Source organism: Nyctibius grandis, chromosome 3 (genome assembly GCF_013368605.1).
Source record: "Nyctibius grandis isolate bNycGra1 chromosome 3, bNycGra1.pri, whole genome shotgun sequence".
Lineage (NCBI taxonomy): Eukaryota > Metazoa > Chordata > Aves > Nyctibiiformes > Nyctibiidae > Nyctibius > Nyctibius grandis.
Window position 1 is genome coordinate 71567296 of NC_090660.1, and position 20674 is coordinate 71587969.

Sequence of the window (20674 nt, forward strand, 5' to 3'; positions counted from 1 at the left end):
AAAGCCACCAGTCAAAAGTAACAGAGGTGTAAATAACTCTAAAGGAGAGACAGAAACTCACAGAACAAGAGAAAGAGTCACAGTTAAGTCTGGTAAGTTTTGACTAACCCTGTTTTGCAGCATATACTTACTGCATGTGGAGTCAAAATCATGCAGCATTATGGCATATAAATGCCAAGGATACAGTTTGTCCTTACCAGTTTTTGTCAGAGAAGTACACAGAAAGGAATAGCGTGAACAAACAAGACAGACACTTTTTGAATTTGTTCCCACAGTGTTGCAAATCTGGCCCAAGGTATCTCTGAAGCTCAGGGGAGTATTTTCCTGCCTGCAGAGCGCAGAATGGCAGATCCCCTCCCTCACAGCATCTCTGGCATCCTACTCCCGGCAGCCTGCAGCACTGCCTTTACTGAACGTCTTTAAGGCACAGAAGATCACAGAATCACTGAATCAGCTAGGTTGGAGGAGACCTCTGGGATCATCGAGTCCAACCATTGCCCTGACACCACCATGTCAACTAGACCATGCCACTAAGTGCCACATCTAGCCTTTACTTAAACACATCCAGGGATGGTGACTCCACCACCTCCCTGGGTAGCCCATTCCAATGCCTAATAAACCTTTCTGTGAAGAAATTCTTCCTAATGTCTAACCTGAACCTCCCCTGGCGCAGCTTCAGGCTATGTCCTCTAGTCCAGTTGCTAGTTGCCTGGGAGAAGAGGCTGACCCCCACCCCGCTACACCCTCCTTTCAGGTAGTTGTAGAGAGTGATAAGGTCTCCCCTCAGCCTTCTTTTCTCCAGACTAAACAATCCCAGTTCCTCCAGCCGCTCCTCACAGGACATACCCTCCAGACCGTTCACCAGCCTCGCTGCCCTCCTCTGGACTCGCTCCGGCACCTCAATGTCTTTCTTGAAGTGAGGGGCCCAGAGCTGGACACAGTACTCGAGGTGCAGCCTCACCAGTGCCAAGTACAGGGGGACAATTACTCCCCTGGTCCTGCAGGCCACACTATTCCTGATACACGCCAGGATGCTGTTGGCCTTCTTGGCCACCTGGGCACACTGCTGGCTCATGTTCAGCTGGCTGTCCACCAATACCCCCAGGTCCTTTTCCACCGGGCTGCTTTCCAACCACTCTTTCCCCAGCCTGTAGCGCTGTATGGGGTTGTTGTGGCCAAAGTATAGGACCTGGCACTTGGCCTTGTTGAACTTCATACCACTGGTCTCGGCCCATCTATCTAACCTGTCCAGATCCCTCTGCAGAGCCTTCCTACCCTCAGGCAGATCAACACTCCCACCCAACTTACTGTTGTCCGCAAATTTACTAAGAGTGCACTCGAACCCTCATCCAGATCATCAATAAAGATATTAAACAGGACTGGGCCCAGTACTGAGCCCTGGGGGACACCACTAGTGACCGGACGCTAACTGGACGTGGTACCGTTCACCACCACTCTCTGGGTCTGGCCATCCAGCCAGTTCTTAACCCAGCGAAGAGTGCACCTGTCCAAGCCGTGGGCTGCCAGCTTATCCAGGAGAATGCCGTGGGAGACAGTATCAAAGGCTTTCCTGAAGTCCAAGTATACTACATCCACAGCCTTTCCCTCATCCACTAGGCAGGTCACCTGATCATAAAAAGAGATCAGGTTGGTCAGGCAGGACCTGCCTTTCCTAAACCCATGCTGACTGGGCCTCATCCCCTGGTTGTCCTCTATGTGCTGTGTAATGGCACTCAAGATGATCTGTTCTATGACCTTGCCAGGCACCGAGGTCAGGCTGACAGGCCTGTAGTTCCTGGGATCCTCCTTACGGCCCTTCTTGTGGATGGGTGTCACATTGGCCAGCCTCCAGTCATCTGGGACCTCCCCGGTTAGCCAGGACTGATAATAAATAATGGAGAGCAGCTTAGCAAGCTCTTCCGCCAGCTCCCTCAGTACCCTTGTGTGGATACCATCCGGTCCCATAGACTTGTGAGCGTCCGAGTGGCACAGCAAGTCACTAACTACTTCCTCTTGAATTACAGGGGATCTATTCTGCTCCACGTCCCTGTCTACTGGCTCAGGGGAGCAGCTGCCCTGAGGATAACTGGTCTTACTGTGAAAGACTGAGGCAAAAAAAAAGTATTAAGGACCGCAGCCTTTTCCTTATCCCTGGTCACAATGTTCCCCCCACATCCAATAAGGAATGGAGATGTTCCCTTTATCTCCTTTTGTTGTTTATGTGTTCATAAAACATTTTTTATTATCTTTTACTGCAGTGGCTAGATTGAGTTCTAGTTGAGCTTTCGCCTTTCTAATTTTCCTTCTACATGACCTAACATCCTTGTACTCTTCCTGAGTTGCGTGCCCCTTTTTCCAAAGATCATAAACCTTCATAGAATCATAGAATCACAGAATGGTTTGGGTTGGAAGGGACCTTAAAGATCACCTAGTTCCAACGCCCCTGCCACAGGCGGGGACACCTTTCCTCTAGACCAGGTTGCTCAAAGCCTCATCCAATCTGGCCTTGAACACTGCCAGGGAGGGGGCAGCCACAACCTCTTGGGCAACCTGTTCCAGTGTCTCACCACCCTCACAGGAAAGAATTTCTTCCTAAGTTCTAATCTAAATCTACCCTCTTTCAGTTTAAAACCATTCCCCCTCATCCTGTCACTACTTGCCCTTGTAAAAAGCCCCTCTCCCTCTTTCCTGTAGGCCCCCTTCAGGTACTGGAAGGCTGCTATGAGGTCTCCCGGGAGCCTTCTCTTCTCCAGGCTGAAGAGCCCCAACTCTCTCAGCCTCTCTTCACAGGAGAGGTGCTCCAGCCCTCTGATCATCTTCATGGCCCTCTTCTGGGCTCGCTCCAACAGCTCCATGTCCTTCTTATGTTGGGGGCCCCAGAGATGAACGCAGTATTCCAGGTGGAGTCTCACGAGAGAGGAGTAAAGGGGCAGAATCACCTCCCTCGACCTGCTGGCCACGCTTCTTTTGATGCAGCCCAGGATACGGTTGGCCTTCTGGGCTGCAAGAACACATTGCCAGCTCATTTTGAGGTTCTCGTCAACCATCACCCCCAAGTCCTTCTCCTCAGGGCTGCTCTCAATCCATTCTCCGCCCAGCCTGTATTTGTGCTTGGGATTGCCCCGACCCGCATGCAAGACCTTGCACTTGGCCTTGTTGAACTTCATGCGGTTTGCACAGGCCCACCTCTCTTCTTTTTTTCCCTAAGTTCCTCCGAAGGCTCCCTGTTCAACCAAGCTGGACTTCTTCCCCAACGGCTCGTCTTCCGGCTCATGGAGATGGCCTGCTCCTGCGCCTTTAAGATTACTTTCTTAAAGTATGTCCAGCTTTCCTGGACCCCTTTGTTATCAAGAACTATTATTTCCCATGGGACTCTCGGAACCAGTGTCCTAAATAGGACAAAGTCCACCCTCCGGAAGTCCAAGGTAGAGGTTTTGTTGACCCCCTTCCTTCTTTCCCCAAGAATCGAAAACTCTATCCTTTCATGGTCGCTGTGCCCAAGACAGCCTCCAACCACCACATCTCCCACCAGACCTTCTCTGTTTGTAAACAGCAGGTTTAGATGCGGCTTTCAAAAGAAGTGCATTCTTGAAATAAGATATTCTTATTTTGCATGAACATTGTTCACCCTGTATGCTGATTTCAGCTGCTTCTGATCTAAGTCACCCATCCTAGGACCCTAGCTTTTACCTTCAGAACAACACTGTCAAAATAAGACGACTCAGAATGGCCTTCCACTTCATTTCTTTGCCAACATGTGCACATATGAGGTGAGGAATGAAGCGGACATGAGTGAGAACGGGAGAACTGGACCCTGAAAAATTTGTTTGCTTTTTTGTTTCTCTTGGAATAGAATAGCACAGTAGTCACTGGAAGGAAACCGAATTTCCACAAAAGGTATTTTGTTATTTTTAGGAATTTAAGAGGATTTTCTTTTGTTTCAGAATGGGATTTCAATTTAAAACCTCCAAAGTGCGTAAAAGATACTGAAATAACTTCAAAGACAATGTTTCTAAATTAATAATCACCAAGGGCTGTCACTTAAATCAGTGAAAATATTTTCACTGACCTTAAAATGACGTGTTTGGGAACTGTGATGCAAAACTATATTACATTTCCATGCTTTTAACAGGAAAAAATGGTCACCGAATTTCTTCTCCCTGATCCTTTAACGAACAGCATAAATACTATTTTTACCTGGTCAATTGTAATTATATGATGCCTTTCTTGGCTCATGAAAAAGCCCTTTGGAATGCTTAAGAACTCTGATGAAGGTGAGGGACCCGAAATGGAAAATGTATCATCATTGAAGTTTCAGATTTATTTAAGAACTTATATATAACCTTCTAACTAACTCGAAGGTTACCTCTGCTGGAATTAGAAGGTGACTTACATAAGTAATTATCACATAGCCCTCTAGGATACAAAACTGAAGACTTTCTAACTTCCATTTTTAGCAGTTCTGAGTGTTGGAGCTGTAACCAATGTACCTTTAAATTCAAACAGAGGTAAAGCTCAAAGGCGTTCATAAACTCGTTATGAAATATGACAAATTAATAATATCACTGTGAAAGAAAATCCATTTGATCTAAGCACGAACTCTAAACCTCTTCCTCCAAACCCATTTAAAGAAAAGTTTGCCATTTCTCATGAGGATGAGAATCTGGTGCTTGAGGTCTAAAACTGAAAATCTTCTTTATAAGATGCAGCCCTTGAAAAACCTCCAACAGCAACTAGATTATGGGGCTAACTTCCCAGCTTGCATTACACTTCTCCCCAGCAAGCTTTAAGCCTCCTCGTCAGAGGCTTTTCTGAGGGTCTGTGGCAAGACTCATTACACTCTCAGTCTGGTGTCTCTGAAGAAGTAGTATGACCCGACCTCATATTTGTCCTGTGTGAAGAAACACACTTGTCTCTGTGTTCAGAAAAGCACAATCCTACTACCAGTTTTTGGCTGTGTCAATGGGTTAGTAGGCTTTTTTTTCCTCTTTCCTCCTCTCCTCTGTATATTTCCTCAATCCCCGAACAGCAGGCCTGGTCAGGAATGGAGAAAAACACATTACAGAGAGAGTGAAGCACTCGTACCTCCTGACAGCCCTCATTCTGCCCTCAGAGGAACAGAGAGTGGATGTCTGCTTATAGTCAGGGTCACAGAGAGAGATGGCCGACTATGCATTATCCCTTCTTTAACTAACATAATTCCAATATCCTGTTTAAATAAGAATTACTTATTTAGCACATACATACACAGAAGACATGACTGAGCAATATCTTTTGAATAGAATACCAGCAGTCATACATTGTTTTATTTTATGAAATAAAATGAAATCATTAAAAATGAAAGAAAATGGACAGTGCATGATAAAACAAGTGCAACACAAGAAACTTACCTGCACAAACAAAGCAATAATAGCTATGCCGTGCTTCTTCCCTACTGCCTCATCAACGCTGCTGTACAGTGTGGAGTTCCAGTGCATTAGATGAAGCTAAAAGAAAGCAGTGCAAACAGACCAATAGAGAAATACATTTTGTAACAGAAAAACACCAGCAGTTAATGTCAATTAACAATTAGCATGTGTGTGTGCATGCATGAACATACATATGTGAATGCCTATGGCTGTGCATGTATATATAAGTGGATTACTGTTATAAACGTCAGGAATCCCAGGAAAAAAAAGGTCAGCTGCAGAGAAAGTGATGTATAGCCAGTTACTAAATATCTCCAAGAAAGGTGTGAATAACTATGTTAAAGATACTAATGATGATTTAACAAATCCCTCACTTTGAATACTGAAATAACGTCAGCTAATGAATTCCACCAGTGTTGCCTCTCAGCCAGCCAGCTCTCTTCCAAGGCAGGAGTATGATTATGGGCACAGGCTGTCCAAACACACGTTTGACTGGCTGACCGTACTATCTTAATGTCACTTGTCTCACATATCACTGCCCAAGATGAGTCACTCAAATGTCAGTAGTAAGAGTAGGAGAAGTGATTTCAGGAAAGGCTGACAATAGAGAAAGTCAAGCAGAGAAAAATGGCTGGAGGACCACCTTAGGGACAGCAGTGAAAGGGATGCTGAAGCATAAAATATGAGCCCTCAGCTGCCGCCTTCTGCAAGGTAACAGGGCCTACAGGAGTTAATGCATGAATACATGTCAGGCAGCAGGCAACGCATGGTAAACATGAAGCCTGTTCTGGTGAGGTGTCACAGCATGACTTGGGAAGTGGTGTCTGAGAAAAGTGCTGGAAGACAGACTAGCAGGCGGCTGGAAAGGGAGGAAGGGAGGGAGGGGAAGAAGGAGGGTGAGAAGGGAGATGAGGGGAAAAGGGGAAACAGAAAAGTGCTGGAAAACAGACCGACAGTTGGAAAGAGAGAAAGGGAGGGTGGGAGGGAAGAATGAAGGAAGGGCAGAAGAAAGGAAGGGTGGGAGGGAGGAAGGGAAGGGAAGGGAAGGAAGGGAAGGAAGGGAAGGAAGGGAAGAAAGGAAGGGAAGGAAGGGAAGGAAGGGAAGGAAGGGAAGGAAGGAAGGGAAGGAAGGGAAGGAAGGGAAGGAAGGGAAGGAAGGGAAGGAAGGGAAGGAAGGGAAGGAAGGGAAGGAAAGGACAGCACTATCTCCTGAGAGGTAATATGCATTTCAAACGTGAGTATTTCCAGCACTAAGGCTAAAATGTAATCTCTGTGTCTGGGTCTGATAACCTTGCAGAGCTTCAACATCCTAAGCACAGCTGCTTTGAAGTTTATCTGCCAACAACCTTTGCACATTCCACGTAGATAAAACAGCTAAAAAAATACAAACTCTTAAGATTTAATTCCTGTTGTAAAATCATGATCAATGTTACGCTCAGTCACGTGTCTATGAAGCTAAAATGTCACCCTGTTATCTAACATTGTTTATACCTTCAGCAAAATTAGTTTTTAAAACAGATAGTATGTCTTCCTATTTTGTGTTTCATTTCTGCCCAGTAACGGCCTCTGTGAAATGCTTATTGCCCCTTACACAGCAGGAGTTCACTCAGGCATCTCAACATTTCAGAAGACCAGTTCCTCAAGCGATCACTCTCCCTTTATTTAATCTCCAATGAGAACTTTGGGCACTTCTCTTGATGACCGTCATTTCAAAGGTCAATACAAAATTTTCAATGAACACATTGTAAATCAAATTAAATTCCAAATTATCATACAAATAATTCCATTCATGCTGATCAAAGGTGTCTGCTATGCTAAAAACATGAAGCCTTTTTCTTAAAAAATATAACAATTCATTTGCACATGAGAACACTAACACAAATGTACTTGCCCACGGCTACAAAACTTCTAGACATACAAATGCTCCCTGTTAGAACTATATCAAATATCAAATAATGAGATTCCAGTCACTTTACCAGACACAGAACTACCACCACCACAGAAGATAAAGTCAAAGCATTACATTTTCCTAGACAAGCCTGGCATTTCCATCAGCTACCCAGCAGAGGGGGCTCACGGAGTCTCACGGTCCTCACCAAAATCCTGACGTTAAGAAGGGGAAAAAAATGAGGTTGGGGTGACTGCAGTCGGGATGGCAATGTCCTTGGCACAGAGAGAACAGCGCTGCATGGCACCGCAATTCGTTTGGTTGGAAATGTCAAAGCAAGCTTGTCCTTTGGTGGCTGGAACAATAGCGCTGAGGGCGATCGCCAAATGCAAAGAGACCATGACTTTGACTGTGTCAACAGGCGGGTCCTGGCTAAAGCTGCTGTGGCATTCAGCGTGTTATGCTCCTTTGGAGGTGAAGTTTAATCTGATATTTGTCTGCATTCTGACAACAATGGTTTTTTTCTGAAGATCTGAAAGGAAAATGCTGAGCCCCAGCAAGAGGAAAATGAGCAAGCGCTTCAGACCATACCAGCAACGACCCCAGTTTATACAGAAGCAGGTTGTCCTGTCTTAGGCAGCACGCTCATCAGGGCAGAGACTTTCATATGATAAGGCTATATATCAGCTAGAAAAACGACACCAAAACCTCCATGTAATACTATAAAACATTTAGAGGTCTAGAATTAGTCTGTGCAGCAGCATAAGCAGCCTGACAGGAAGATATGCTGCAACTTACGCTTACCTGCTGCATGAAAGGGGGACCACAGTGTGAAACGCCCTGCAGCTGGAACTGCTTTCCAAGGAAGCAGTTCCTTGGAACTGATGGCCAGCACCTCTTCCCACATTTCCAGGGTACATGGGGAGAGTAAGTTAAGCATTAGCTACACATTTTAAGAGTATCTTTAGGTCTCTGCATGCCCTCCAGTCCTCCTTCCTTTCCACTAGCTCAACAGAGGTCAGGAAGGCCTACTGAAAAATAACAAAGACAAAACGGGGATGTACTTAAGGGTAATGTAGACACCCCTAGACTAGGTTCAGGTTTGGTAATCAACATTACTAAAGGTACTGAAATGGGCACTCAGCACGTCTGGTCCAAAGGTTTCTGTAACTTTGAGGTTCTGCTCAAGGATTCTTTCAATACACAGTAGGCTCCTTGGAACAGGACTCATTTTGTACTGGGTTGCTACAGCCCAAGGTAGAACCGACTTCTGGTCTGTGTTTAAGATGCTATTGTGTTACTTCCTTAGAGGTGGTGATAATTACAGTAGATTAGTAACCTATTTTTTACACAGCAGATTGTAAACTTGCTGTCATAAACACTGTGGTGCCAAAATAGCATCAGCAGGTTCATAAATGGATTAGACAATTTATGGACAAGTCCAAAAACAGACACTAAAGAGAACAGGTAGAGATGCTGCCTCTAGCACTCCTAGTCCTATGACAGTAGATGACTGGGGCGAACAACAAAAAGTGGTCAGGCTCATGTGCTCTCCCTATACAGCATCCCTTACTGACACTGTTAGGGAGAGCATACTGGACAGACTGCTGGCCTGATCCAGCAGCGTATTTATTATATTCCCATGTTCTGAATCAAGGTGATATTCGAAAAAGCTATTCACAAAAAAGGTTCTGTCATTAGGGATTTACAAACTGAAATTAGACAGGCAACCTAATGGAAAAGAATAATTAATACCATAATATTTCCTAACAACAGGCCTCACATCTTTTGCTCTAACTCTGATAAGCCTACACTGCACATTTAAATAAATAAACGGATGTCAACATGCACTTAAATAAATGGAAGTCAAATCAAATTAATTCTTCTACAGAGAAGGAAAAATGTAGCTCAGATGGGAACTAGGTAAGTAAATGAAAAAGTGATTCAAAAAGGGAAATATTAGCAAGGAATTAGTAAGGCCTGAGTGTTTGTAGCAAAGTGTTGCTTTCAAATTGTGGTTTATCCTGTGTGTTCATGTCATTTTCTGGAGCTTTTCTGCCTTTTGTTTGCTCTTTTTTTATTTGCAATATGACATCAGATGAAAACATCAGATAACAGTTAAAAAAAAAATATGGCAAAAAGTCTACAAACATTACAAAATTTGAACTCTACAGAGTACAGTCCACTAACAACATGGCCTGTAACTCCTGTCAATATTTATGGGAATCAGATATGCACAGAGGAAAGACCCCAGTGCTTTTACAAATCTTGAAACTGTCAATATAATATAATGCCCGTGTACAAAGGCAACTACATACCCATGCATCTGTACCTCACAAGCAGCAAAAGCCAGAGAGGCTTATTAGATTAACACTCTGTATTTCAGTAACCTTCAGTTTTAGGTTGATTTGAGACAGCTATATAAAAAGTGCATACTCACAAGGGGTGCCAGGCTTCAACATGAACACAACCATGTGGGTTTTTTTAAATAATCAGCTGCAGTGTATTGGCAGCTTACCATTGTGTGGTTTTCATTTGGAGTACAAACAAGCTGCACATGTCAGTATGGCAGGCTCTGCTCAACTTCTTAGCTAATGTTTTGATACTCGCAAGTTATGATGGTTCTATACAACCAAAATGAGTCAGCTGTGCTGTTCCCGATTATTGGTGGCTGGCTTGGTGTGCCAAACAGTATATTTTTACAAAATAATCAGAAAGCTGTGAGAAACTCCTTAGCACTCAAAAAATACATTTTTCTCTTGGATAAAATATTAATTTGGAGCCCTTTAACATTCCAGCTGTAAATCTAAGAATTGTAGCAGTGACTTCCTTAAAATCAGATAAACTGAAAACTCATGAAGGCAAATGACAATAAACTGCTGATAAAGTTGATTTGTTCTGTGAACAGCGAGAGAGACTCTCCTTCACAGGAAAGATTAAGGAATTATTTCAGGTAGCAGAGCAAACCCCACAGAAGGATTATTCTGTATGGAACAAGTTCTGAGAATCTTCTCAATTTTCATCCAGTCCCCACTCAACAAAAGACTGCTGATCCCAGTCCTAATGCCCTTGCTTAGGAAAAGCTGACACTGACATTAACAAGGGTCCTATCTCAAAACAATACTTTCTCAAAACTCGGTAAGGACCTGAGATTCTGGCTTTAAAATCCATAAACAAATGAAAACCCTACACTTAAATCCATTCCTTTCTCTATCACAGAAATATCCTTTATGTCAATACGAAAAGAAAAGGCCTGTGATGGTAAATTTTTGCACAGAATCAGAGACCCTGGGATGAGAGATTCTGACAAGAATCAGAGTCACTCTACACGACTCAGCACATTTATCAGTTCTGGAAGCCAGTTTCTCTCAATTAAAAACAGTTACAAAAACACATACACTTTTCCCCTGTCTGGGGCATTGGCTCCTCTCTGGAAATCTGCAGGGTCCTGAGCTCACCGAGAAAAAAAATGAACTTTTAGGCTCTGATGCTGACCTTACTTTATTCCCAGCTCACACATAAAAACATACAATGACAGGATAATTTAGGTTGGACTTCACCTCTGAAGTTCAACTGCCTCTTCCCATTCACAGCAGCACGAACTTCAGTTAGCTGCTAATTCAAAGTCAGATCAGGTTGCTCAGGGCCTTGTCTGACTAAATTTTGCTTGTCTCCAAGGATGGAGATCCCACAGCCTCTCTGGGTAACCTGTTCTGTGTTTGACCTCCCCTACAGCGAAGAATTTTATCTCCTTGTACCTAATCAGAATCTGTCTTTTTGCAACCTGTGTCCCTTTCCTCTTGCACTTTCACACTCCCCCGAAGAGTCTCTGTTCAGGACACTAGGCACAAATTGCCCATGACTGACAGAATGACACCTCTTTCTCATAACCTCTCAGTTATTCACCTACGTGAATGACCAAGTTTCATCTAAGTTTACTTTCACCTAAGCTTACCGGACTCTTGCAATGTCAGGAAAGTCGCTACTACCTCTGTCCCTTACTGCAACATGCCGCTGTGCATCTGTCACCCAAGTGGCAGACCAAACACGAGACAGGCTCATGCTTCACAGGAAAGTACACTCTGAAATAAATCACAGGTCATTTTTTGTTATGACATATCTGATTAATGGTAAGGGAAGAAGAGGGACTCTGTGCTCAAATGTTTCTGTACTCTTATACCATCTTAAATTACAAATTTGCACAAACCTGCACAATCTGGAATGACTTGCTACCATAAAAAGGAGTCCATATACTATAACTGCTTTCTTTATAAATACTTATTGCTAAACTACTTAAACCCTCATTTGTTATTGGGATCCCTACAAAACATTGTTCAACGTGCAGTTTCCACTGGCCAAGCCAGGCAGTTTGGAACAACGTAACAAGCCCACACCTCACTGGAGTCACAGGGAAATGTGCCAACAGCAAAACTCCTCCTGACCTCTCTGGCACCAGAACAAGGCCCTCCGGTGGACTTACGCCTGATAAAACTACCAGCAGCTGAGGCAGCGGGAGGCAACATGAAACACCTGCCCAGCCTGGGTGTAAGTCCTTCCTCAACCTAACTGGCAACCATAGCCCATATAGCAAGAGGACATGACATAGAATCACAGAATCATAGAATGTCCTGAGTTGGAAGGGACCCACAAGGATCATCGAGTCCAACTCCTGTCCCAGCACAGGACAACCTCAGAATTCACACCATGTGTCTGAGGGCATTGTCCAAATGCTTCCTGAATGCCGTCAGACTTGGCGCCATGACTGCTTCCCTGAGGAGCCTGTTCCAGTGCTCCACCACCCTCTGGGTGAAGAACTTTTTTCTAATATCCAACCTAAACCTCCCCTGACATATCTTCCTGCCATTCTCTTGAGTTCTGTCACTGGTCTCCAGGGTGAAGAGGTCAGCACCTACTCCTCCACTTCCCCTTGCGAGGAAGTTGTAGACCGCAATGAGGTCTCCCCTCAGTCTTCTCTTCTCCAAGCTGAAGAGACCTAGTGACTTCAGCTGCTCCTCGTACAGCTTCCCCTCTAAACCCTTCACCACCTTTGTGGCTCTCTTCTGGACACTCTCCAGTTCCTTCATATCCTTTTTATACTGTGGCGCCCAAAACTGCACACATTACTCAAGGTGAGGCCATGCCAGTGCAGAGTAGAGTGGGACAATCACCTCCCTCGACCAGCTAGGGGGATCCTTCTGTTCAACAGGCTCCTGTTTGCTCTCTACACACAACAGCAGATCGTCATTTTTAAATAATTCCTCTTCAGATCCGCACATTAAACTATTAAAGCATCAGACTGTGACACTATCGTCACTAGGCTTGCTTGAATCTGTGCTGTTGCTGCAATTGCCCATTGTACTTGTTCCACTCTCTACACTCTTACTCTTTACTAAGGAGCTAATTATTACAAAAGCTTCTTTCTTCAATGCATGCTGCATCATGTGTAAATTAATCTTCTGGAAAGCTTTGTTCCTTGGTCAGAACTAGGTTATACAGCTATTTCTTGTTAGCTGTGCAACTGGGAATTACAAGCTCCAGAAAAGTCTGCTTAGTCTAGTAATACTACAGGACAAGAAGGCATCTAAGGATGAGAGGTATGTTATTGCTCTCGTATCTTCCCAACTCTTATTTCAGTTCATATAGGCTGAATCTCAAAACACTAACAGGTGAATACTGCATCACCACATCTTAGCCAGAGTTGCATCTAAAACATGTTAGTCTGGAAATTTTGAGCATATTGCTTTTTGTCATATTTCTGTCAGTGCTGAGAAAGAAGCTCTGTTTTGATTCCTCAGAACGCCATCTCTGGGTTGAACCTATATCCCTAAGGTAAATTAAAGCAGCTTTAGAGCTGCTCTGCTAAACATTGTAGAGCTAAGAACTGTTCTCCTGGACTCACCCAAATTTGTTAGAGATCAGTATCTTCCAGTTTCATTCACAATATGCCATAAAAGCTCAGGAGAGAGCAGTACAAATGGGAAACTCTGGCTACCTAACTAGGGCCAGCATAAAGACTGTTTCCTGTTTCGAGAGGGACAAAACGAAGCTGAGGATTTCAGCTAGTAATAATGTAAGGCAACACAGCCCAGTTGTACAATAATGATGTGTAATTTCAATAAAGCAAATATTGTGTAAACAACATCACAGGAGGACAAAATGTGGAAAAAATGTGTCTTTCTATTATACATGTGCACAAGAATTTATGAGTTGATACTTGACTTGGCACTAAATAGTTTCAGGAAGCAACTGACTAAGCTGCTGGCAGTGGCCATAACATACAGTAATTAAGTTCCAAATCCTCACAAGGGGACCGAACCAAGGATATGACCAGGGCACACAGCTTTAAGAAAAGTGATTAAAAAAATAGAAAGTTAGTTATTAACAGCCTGAAGGAGAGGTTTAGGAAATTAAAGTTAATGGAATTGATACAGAGGCTGTTTGAAAATATCTTAGGAGAAGCAGGAGCATGTGTACATACTCCATGCTACAAAAAAAAAGAAACAAAAACCCATAAAGTAACAAAGCCTGCATGGTTAAACATTACAGTTCAGTCGAGGTTAAATATGCTTCCTTTGAAAATGCAAATGTAAATAAAAGCAAATGACTAGATCATGAACTCTGGGCAAAATCAAGAAGAAGAGGACTAGGAAATAGCCAAGGGAGTTTGGTTATTAATCAGTGTACTTGGTTTATGCTTGTAGACTTGAATTTTTCAATGCTCCTGTTGTGGATAGGTGCCAAACGCCCCTGAATTTCAGTAGAAATCAAATATTCTTTAAAATTTCATATATAGATAATTGTCATTAAAAAATGACATAAAGGGAACTCTGTGCCTATCTTTGAAAGCAACACTAATTCCAATGCTAAGAGAGACTAGCTGAAAGCAGCGCCAAGAAACACAGATGACAACACTGTTAGCATTAAAAACTTCCTGATTAATATAATGTGGGAGAAGGGAAAGCTGAACTTCTGCTTGTTTCAATTTACTGAAAGTGTTAAAGATCTAGTGTTAAAGGTCTAGTCTGTGGGTTAACCATCAGGCTCCAAGTATGCACAGAACAAGACGACATTCCCTGAACAAAGAAACCTGGGATCTAAAATCAGAGACATTAGGGGCAAACAAATCAAGTCGGAGCAGAGTACAAGGTATCATGGAGATACTGTTTAAACAACTTCGCAGTCTCAGTGTCAGATACTGTATGTCTCAGGTCAAACGCTAAACTCACAGCTAAAATATGCGGAACAAACGCTCAACTGGGACATCAGGGTAGTCCAGAACCCTTGCTTACTCATGCTCTCCTCTCCATCAACGTCTTTGAAAGAGGGCTGAACTGTAACATGGCTGTAAATAAAATTATTTTAATTCGATCATAAAAGGAAGGGTTGCAAAGACGCCTTCCAAAATCTATTCTCTTTCCAAAAAGCCAGCCAAGCAACAGCAAAAGTAGTCTAGGCAATTGTGTGGCATACCTTCAGGTGTGCCACCGAAAAGGTAAAGGAATAGTGGGACTACAGAATTCTTTGCAGCATCTCAGGAAACACTCTCGCAGTTGCTGTGGCAAATCACTTGTGCTAAGGAAGTATCTACATTGGTAAGCCTTACTGAAAAGAATAATAAAAATATTGCAACATCTAATATTAGCCAGGGATCCATATTCTCTTTGAACAGTCTAATCACACGCAGTAGCCTCATTTCATATAAGACAAAGAACTGTTGGTCCATTGAAGAAATTAAATTAAGAACAGGAAGTACATATGTATACAGAGAGATTCAAAAGACTACAGCTACCAACAGTAAGCTAAAAAGAAAAGTAACGGGAACCATAAAAAATCCAATCCAAATTATCTTGTTTCTGATCTGGCAAAAGAAGCTAAAAGGCTAAAAAAAGAAAATTAATTTAAACTTAAGAAAAAAAGGGAAAAAAGGGGCTTGTGTCCCTCTTCTAACCAGAGACGTACTAACCCTTCAGAGAGGGGCTTCATTTTCACCATATACAAGGTTAGGAAACAGGAAGGGGATGCGAGGAGGCTGACAGAAAGCCAAGCACCACAGTAGTTCTCTCAGCACTCACAGGGAAGCAAGACATGGGCATAAACTATCTTATGGCTAATGCAACCATGACGCCAATGTCTTTAGTTGTCTTAGTTTTTGTGAAGGACACCAATCCGCAGAAAGCTCTGCAAACCCCACCTAGACATCTTTTGTCGAGGCCTTGAACAGAAGATCAAAATTTCTCCCCATCTGCTCACAGAGGCTGCTGACATGTGACATTAGCTTGCGTGTTTCTTAGGAAAACCATTGGCAAAACATCGAAGGGTACAGGGGAAACAGAGGATGCTGTAATTTGTAATTTGCATGCATTTATTTTTTCTTCCCATTTGAAAGCACAAGCACTGCTTATTTCTACTGGCACACACAAAAGATGAAAAGAAAACAGGAATTAATCAAAAATGAACATTTTTCCAACTGTAATAAAATTATATAGGCTAAGACAAGGAATGAAAAAGACAAAACACCCTTGATTCCAGATTGCTGACTTTCAGTATCAACCCAATCAGTAAGAAAATGAAAAACTACAGTTATTACCACCAGATTCATAGGTCAGGCTCTTCACTGTGCCAAGTTTCTGCTCAGTGTGTGAAGCAAGGAGCGCACCACAGAGCAGGTTACTGTTCTCTGACACCACATCTGGCCCCAGCAAACACATAGGCTGAGGTGCCCTGCGTCTGCCCTTACCTGTCCTAACAGGAACAAATATACATTCAAGCCTTTTTTCTTCCTTCCCTTGAACTATGAAGGCCAGGAAGGAAAAAGCAAGGATTTTAGTGCAGCACCCTCCACCCTGCTTTTACTTTGTGTTCTTGCCAACCTGAGTGGATGCATGTGTGTGTCTGCACATGCTTTCATAGCCCCACAGTTAGAAAGAGGAAAGCTTGGAAAAAGGACTGGCCCTTGATGAACAGTTGATTATATTACAGGCTAGCAATGCCATCAAGAAGACAGAAAACACAAAGTGCTATAGGTTAAGTATTTAATTCTGGAAGTGTTATTTATATGACTAAGCATTTAACATAAGCATGTCCAATTCCACAAAGTGTTGGCTGCAATCTGTTGTCCTGGATTTAAAACCAGACTGTCCATATGTAGAAGGTTTTAAATCACTAATTTACTTTTCAACAATAGATTCTCTAATGAAGGCAGAATAAAAAACACTCCTTCCCTTCTAATTTACTAAGTTTTATTAATAACTGATTTGAATCCCACAGTTCTCTGCATTTCAAAGCTAAAGGTCTCTCTAAAAAGATGAGAATCTGCAGCTGGATATTATCTTCTTAAGTTATAATCTTGACTGTTCTCCAGTGAGCAGTTGCTCTTCCATATTACACTCCTCTATGAAACTCAGTCAGGTTTTTTTTCTGTAATGTTGGCTAAGCTTCCATTGAAATAAACTTTGCTATGCATCTCCAACATTTTTCTCTTGAATTGGAAGTTTGCAGATTGCCTAATGGTATTATACATTTCTCCTCTCCCATAGTTCCACAAACTCTCCAGATTTTGTTAAACTTTAAGTGTTCCCCGGTCCAGTTCATTATGTGGCTTAATGCTGGTACAACGAGAAGACAGGAATGACCAGTGAGACTATCTCATCGGCAACAGTGTGGTCTATGGACTAGGGCATCAGGTAGCCCTGTGGTTAAATTGCTGAACTGGGATTTACAACCTAAGTTAGGTCTTTCGGTACTACAGTGTCTGAAAGTCTTACTAGAATGCAAGCATCTAGGAATCATGAGTCAGTTCTCTGTCAATTCTGGAAAAGGCATCATGTGTGACCATGGCCAAACAATTTAATCCCTTTGAACTTGTTTTCTACCAGCTCGTTGGCAATAGCAGACTGATGTCTTAAGGATTATATTATCTGTGCTTGTGAAGCACTCAGGCATGACAGCAAACACTTGTGGAAGCCTTCAAAGGTTTTCAACTCTTAGATAATCTGTAAGGTTTATCCTTAACCTCTTAAGAGCCATGTGTGCACCATTAGCACAAAGAACACAAAATTTTGGGTTTAGCATCAGAAAGCTATTCTCTCCCTCTTAAGAGTATTCACTCACGCACTGGGGACAACCTAGGAACTGGTCCTGACACAAGCATGCAGCACAGAAAGGAAGAAAATAAGGAAATCTCCTTTCCCAGCTTCTTCCACAAGTGACAGGTGCTAGAAGACAGAAAAACAGGCAGGCCTAGTGGTTAGAGCCAAGTGCCAAGGAAAACTAAACAGGAAAACCAAAGCACCAGGAAACTGAGGCAAGATGCAAGCAGAATGCCAGCAACGATCATGGCAGAAATTAGAAAATTATGTACAACTGAAGCAAATCACATCAAGGGCACACAGCCAAGAAAAACGTCAAGGAAGAGACTTGAGCAGCCATCTTGTTGTGCTCAAACTTGGGCGTAAATCCTCTTCAGATGTCCCATCTTCTAGGTGACTATACAAGCTCTTCTTCTCCCACAGCAGAGTGAAAATATAAGTAGCCATCTTGTTAGAGTTGGGAATGGGGTTTGCAATAAGGGATGTCACGATAGCAGCCTCGACATTCATGAGTACAAGCACTGTCACCACAACACTTGTGTGAGAAAGCAGAGTAAGAAAGAGAAAGAGAAGAAAGTAAAGCCGAACTTCTGCTCAAGGAGTGGAAAAGATTCACATCTTTTTAAAAAGTATCAGAGGCTATATTGTTTCCAGGGACTGACAAGAGCTATTTTGTTCAAGGTTACTTGCCTGCCTCTGAGAGGATGCAGTGCCACTAAACCCACTGCTACAGGCTGCAACTGAACGTTGCATCTTAGCCCAGCACGACTGCAAGAAAATTTAGTGCAAAATGTCTATTACAGGGGAAGCACAAAGACCGTCGTCAACTTCTGGAAGAACTAAACCAATAAGCTGAGGTAAGATGGAACAGGGAGCCCAGAGAAGGGCTCCCCTCCTCAGTTACTCCTTATTTTCTTCTCATTCTCACTTCCTTCATCCAAATTCTCTCCACCTGCGACGTTTCTCCTTAGAAGAGCTTTTCCTATTCTGCTATTTCTAGTTTGCAGCATTTATTTCTTAAAAGAATACTGACATTCTCCACCATGGTAGAAGTTACAAGTCACAAACTATTGCAAGTGCCACCTCAAAGAGTTTTAAGTTCATATGAGCCGTGACGCTTTCTCCACTCATGACTGGCTGTAAATAAGATAACTCTTAAAAGAGAGACAAAAGGATAAAGAAGCTTCAGCATAGACTGTTAATGCCACTATTCTTTGACCTGCTGTCTGCAGTTTGTACGTCTTCCACAATACAATAAATAAATTGCAAACTTTGCACAGAAGGGAAATCACATTTAAATCTGAAGATGTGTACAGTTCTTCCACAGACCTTAACTGTGCATTTCTCAGGCACTAGCCAAGCAAAAAGCATGTTTGTGCTAGCACATCAGCCCATTTTTGCACCTGCTTTTTTCATGAATCCACGACACAAAGCACATAGATGTATGCCCTGAAAAATTCAAACTATATGTGACTGAGCAAAACAAGGGCCAATCCAAGCTCATATTGACAAATTACCTAGAAACAAAGTATACTTCAGAGACTGCATGTGCCTATTTAGGTCAAATTAACCCTCAACCACAATAAAAATAGAATACTGAAAGAGCTTAGCAACTAACAATCTTGAGTCATAAGCTGCTCATGCGTGCTTTTACAATGACGGCAATATTGGTTTTATCTTCTTGTTGGTTTTCTGTTTCCCAGTGTACTGAGAGGGAATGGAGACCTCCCAGCTTTGTACCACTACAAAAAAAACAAACAGAAGTGACATCAATTAGGAGACCGCAGAGTGTACGGTATATAGAAAAATGCAGAAAAATACTTCAACACCTGCACATGTGGGACTAGGATCCCACATAATACAGTTCACTGACAGCCCCAGAACTGGTGCTAGGACCAATTTTGCTCATGGAGTGCCATGTAAAGCTAAGTATTACTGTTATGTTTGTAAATGGCATCTATATAATACGTAAAAGATTCCGTTTCTGTATAAATCAGTGCAGATTTGGAAAACAAAACTGAAAACATCTGCTTAGATATTGGCCTGATTTTCCTGTGTTTTTCCACAATTCTGTGTTCAAAAACCAGATAATGTCCAATGGGCATATCTACTTTAAACTATTATTAATCTTTTATTCATAACCTGTCAAGGATATAGCTATTACATGAATGTCATCATTTTCTTATAAGACGGACTGTTTTAATCATGACTGCCAGTATTCATCTGCAATGATTCCAAAATTTAGAAAACCGGCCAAGCCTTTGAGTAACAAGTTAATTTTCCACCAGAAAACTTGGACAATTTCTGAGCAGAGTTCCAGACCTCAGCATCAAGCTACATAACCCTTCTGGATCTGTCCTTTTTGCCTCCTGTTAAATTCATGACTGCCTAAGCAAGATATTCCTCATTCATAGCTCTTGTGCTGCCAAAGCGAGCACAATGAATTGAATTTTTTTCACAAGCAAGTAATCAATGCAATCAGCTAAGGCAACAGGATTTACTCCTTGGTTTAAAACCTTTTCTTTTAGGGTTTATGACTGGGATCACAGTCCCATTAAGGCTACTGGCAAAAACCCCACAGATATCAGAACTGAGCTCACATATTAGAAACTCCTGTCATTACAGATTAAATCCTGCTTGCCATTCACACCTACCCAGCCCTACTACAGTTTGTAAGTCTCTACGTAAAGAGGGAGAGACACAGTTGCATGCACACTATGTCACAGGCCTTCTATTCCATTTACAAATACTCTGGGCTTTTTTTTAACCCAAATAATTTGCTAACAAGCTAATAAGAAACCGATTAAAACAGACAGCAAGATTAAATAATGTTGGCAAAGAATATTAGAAGTTGGCAAAGAATAAATTTCCATGTTGAAAGCATGACAGCTCCTCTCAAGAAATCCCAGAAAGGGGATGCACAGTGTGCAGGTATCTGATTTCAGAGCCAGGCACAGAGAAATCCCCACACCAAAGACTGTAAAGACTTGAGTAGATTAGCATTATGTCAACAGCCTAAATTGAAGCCCTAAAGCTGTAACTCTGATGATCCTTAGGCAGGCACCATTTCATGCGAACAAAGGAAAGCTTAATGGTTTAAATCAGGTTGAGGGTAGGATATGTTTTTTGCATTATATTTAACTTCATGGCAGCAGGTATTTCAGTAACGCTGAAAGAGTCTACAGAATGAATTAGTCTGCTCTTCATTACACAACAGAAAGGAACATCTTTTTTCCTGTACAGAACTGATTCTGGTCCTTCAGGCAACTGGATTTTCTTCTGTTCTACTC

The 20674-nt window shown here is 42.5% G+C and overlaps 1 protein-coding gene across 1 annotated transcript in view; it reads right to left on the reverse strand.

Moving 5' to 3' along the window:
* Positions 1–20674, reverse strand: part of CA8 (carbonic anhydrase 8) — a 57286-nt gene that overhangs the window by 25921 nt on the left and 10691 nt on the right. Inside the window, exon 4 of the mRNA XM_068396361.1 lies at positions 5391–5486. Within this exon, the coding sequence (XP_068252462.1) occupies positions 5391–5486 (96 nt within the window). The remainder of the gene's footprint in view (positions 1–5390; positions 5487–20674) is intronic.